Below are 3,026 nucleotides of genomic sequence, written 5' to 3'. Positions count from 1 at the left end.
TTAACCCTTCAGGACATGGGTGTTTTTGACTCACCTTATTTACTCTGGCCATGAGAAAAAATCTCATGGCTTTCTGCGCATGCGCATAGAACATTATAAATTCAAGCTTTTCTACGAAGAAACGTTATTTATTCTTTAATTTTTAATGTTCTTAGACTACTAAAAATAATGAATTAATGAATTCTTTAATTGATAGATTAATTAATAATTAATTGAAGTTTAAATTCTATTGCTAGAGTATTAACGATTAAAAAAAAATAATAGAACCAAATATTATTGGTAATTATAATTTTTATTGTATTGTTTAAAAATTAAAAAATAATATGAATTGGTTTTATATTTTAAAATTTATAAATGTCTTTCTAAGAGAAAACAAATAACTTCAAAAGTAGAGATTCTTTATGTAATTGATAGAAAGTAACTTAATGATTTGGTAGTTGACTAGCAATTATTGGTCACATTTCAAAATCACTTTTGCATGGACTAATACAATTAATATTAAACACGGGGTAATAATTATAAAAATAGTTAACATTTTTAAAAAGTTCAGAACAATAGATAATGTATATCATATAGTTATTATCAAAACTCATCAGTCACCATCAGTTTCAGTCAAGATTTCCTGACATTGCGGACACATAAGAGTAGCATGTTTCGGGCAAATAGTTAACCCACAAATAGAGCAAGATTTTTTAGAGTAACTGTTTTTTTGACGTGGACAAAATCGGCACACTTGTTTTGTTGAATTAGTTTCAACAGCTTGCATCGGTATGTTGCCCACCTTGAGGATGGTGTTTTTTAATTCTGCTGAAAGAGTAGGTACTTTGCTCCGAGTAATAAGATGTGGTTGAATCAGCTGTACACTCAATTTTCTTATAAACTTACGACGTTCTATTTTTTCTTTAGTATTTTGCGACCAAATTATTTGAGCATTTATTCCAGCAATATTTAAAAATGAAAAGAAAATCACCATAGGCCACCTGTTTGTTTCACGTGCTACAGAATAGCTACCTTTTAATTCATCGACAACGTCAACACCTCCTTTGGTCATATTATAAAATGTTAATATCTCAGGTTTTAATTTAGAACCTGAATCGTCATCAATTGTATCCGATTGATGAAGCGTTGATAACAAGATGACATTTTTATTTTTTTTTGGAACATATGACACAACCGTGCAATCGTCTTTAAAAATAAACTTGCTACTACAGAGATTTCTTTTTTTTACATTCACGATTTCAGGTGGAAGTTCTCTTTTATTTTTTCGAATTGTTCCAACGAGCGTTGTTTTGTGAGTTTTCAATAGATCCTCAGCCAATGGGATAGACGTGAAAAAGTTATCACAGGTTACGTGTCTACCAGTCCCAGATATCGGTGTTATTAGTCGTTTCACCAAATGAAATGATGAATTTGGTTGTTCAAGCGACCGGGTGGCTGCTTGCCACAGTATATTTCCATATTCAAGGTGTAAAACGACTTAGAATCTACTAAAGAATAGATTTTAATGCCATATCTCGCAGGCTTACTAGGAATATATTGTCTAAATTCTACATTTTCCTCTTGAAGGCTTCCAGCATCTCATCAATAGTTGTATAAGCTCCGGCAGAATAATTTTCTGAACACCTCTGAATAAACCCAGAAGAAAAATCACGAACAGCAGCTAGATTATCTGTTTTCTTCCGTTCTTCTCGATCATCAGGGATTATCAAATCTTACAGCTGACATAATCGCTCGAAAACGATTCAAACTCATAACAGCTTTGATACAATCCGGCGAAGTACCATCTGATGTCCAGAATTCTCTTAAATTTAAATGTGATACTTTATACAGTCCGAGAAGATACAGTAAGCCAATAAAAGCATGCATTTCTTCAACAGTAGTCGGACGAACAGCTGAAATATCTTGATAGTTAGGTCTTATCTTCTCTAAATGTATATTTGTAAACTTAACTATTTCTTGCACACAATCTTCTGGAAAAAATAATTTCCAGCAATCCAATGGAGTGGTCGTTGACTGCGCGATTTTTTTTACATTGGACAGGCGAAGCACTATATTATGTTTGGCAGTTTTCTTTTTTTTATTTGGAGCATTAGTAGACCACACAGTTTTTTTATCTTTCCCTAGTAGAGTTTCTCCATCATCTCCATCTTCATTACAATCATTTTTACTACTACTACTACTATTGTTATTGTTGTTGTTGTTGTAGTCATCTGAATAATAATCAGATGATTCATTTTCAACCTCGCTATCAGAATATTCTGATACGCTGAGCTCCTCCTGAGAATTGTTCAATGCTTCACTATCACTATTACTGTCTGTCTCGTACCTAGTATCAATAGAGTCATTTTCTTGTTCGTATTGTAACCAGTCTGGTTGGACTTTTTTTGTTTTCCTACTCATAACTACTCGTTAATTTCAATTCTTACCTGGAAAATAACAATAAAAATAAATAACTTTAAACATTCTCAATACAAAATAACTTTAATTTTTAGTACACATAAAATGTATTTGTTAGGATTACATATAAAAAAAAAATATTGACTTACGTTTATTAAATCTCTTAATATTATTTATTTGAAAAAATATTAAATATTAAATTATAAATTTTAACATATTTAAGTGTAGGTAAACACAAAGCACAATATTACACTATTATTTAGGCGGTTAAGTATGATGTAACAAATATGGCGGACGTGGACTGCGAAATGAGCCGAACTCGGCCGAATAAGAAATTCAGAAAGTTAAAATTTCCCACCTTTTAATACTCTGGCCATGAGAAAATTCTCATGTCCTCTAAAAAAATTATTTTTGCTGTTTTTAATCAAAAAAAATTTTTTATTGCGGGCGTGTGTTCAGAAAACTAAATTATAGGAAGATACAAAAATTTCAAGTAGCTTTTCCATTTGAAATTTAAAAATATTGGAGACAGTTGCGCGGCTGAGAAAAAATCTTACAACCCATGTCCTCGAAGGGTTAATTTTAAAATACTTAATAAAAGATTTTAATCATTAAACTAATGAACTAAT

The 3,026-nt window shown here is 31.1% G+C and overlaps 1 protein-coding gene across 1 annotated transcript; it reads right to left on the bottom strand.

The window, feature by feature from the left end:
• Nucleotides 1–511: 511 nt before the first annotated feature.
• On the bottom strand, nt 512–2,400 carry LOC123273853. Its single transcript, XM_044741326.1, has 2 exons — nt 1,749–2,400; nt 512–1,434 (listed from the first exon to the last, which is right to left on the bottom strand). The coding sequence occupies exons 1-2, from the start codon at nt 2,398–2,400 to the stop codon at nt 593–595; spliced, it is 1,494 nt and encodes a 497-aa protein (XP_044597261.1). The 3' UTR covers nt 512–592.
• Nucleotides 2,401–3,026: the final 626 nt, after the last annotated feature.

Source organism: Cotesia glomerata, unplaced genomic scaffold (genome assembly GCF_020080835.1).
Source record: "Cotesia glomerata isolate CgM1 unplaced genomic scaffold, MPM_Cglom_v2.3 scaffold_1478, whole genome shotgun sequence".
NCBI classification, from domain to species: Eukaryota; Metazoa; Arthropoda; class Insecta; order Hymenoptera; family Braconidae; genus Cotesia; species Cotesia glomerata.
This window is presented reverse-complemented; position numbering and strand designations above follow the sequence as displayed.

Excerpts from the sequence above, each read along its gene's own strand:
- LOC123273853 (XM_044741326.1), bottom strand. The coding sequence starts at position 2,400 with ATGAGTAGGAAAACAAAAAAAGTCCAACCAGACTGGTTACAATACGAA. Across the intron at positions 1,435-1,748 it reads TTGTATCAAAGCTGTTATGA|CCACCCGGTCGCTTGAACAA; the intron begins GTTTGAATCGTT and ends TGTGGCAAGCAG.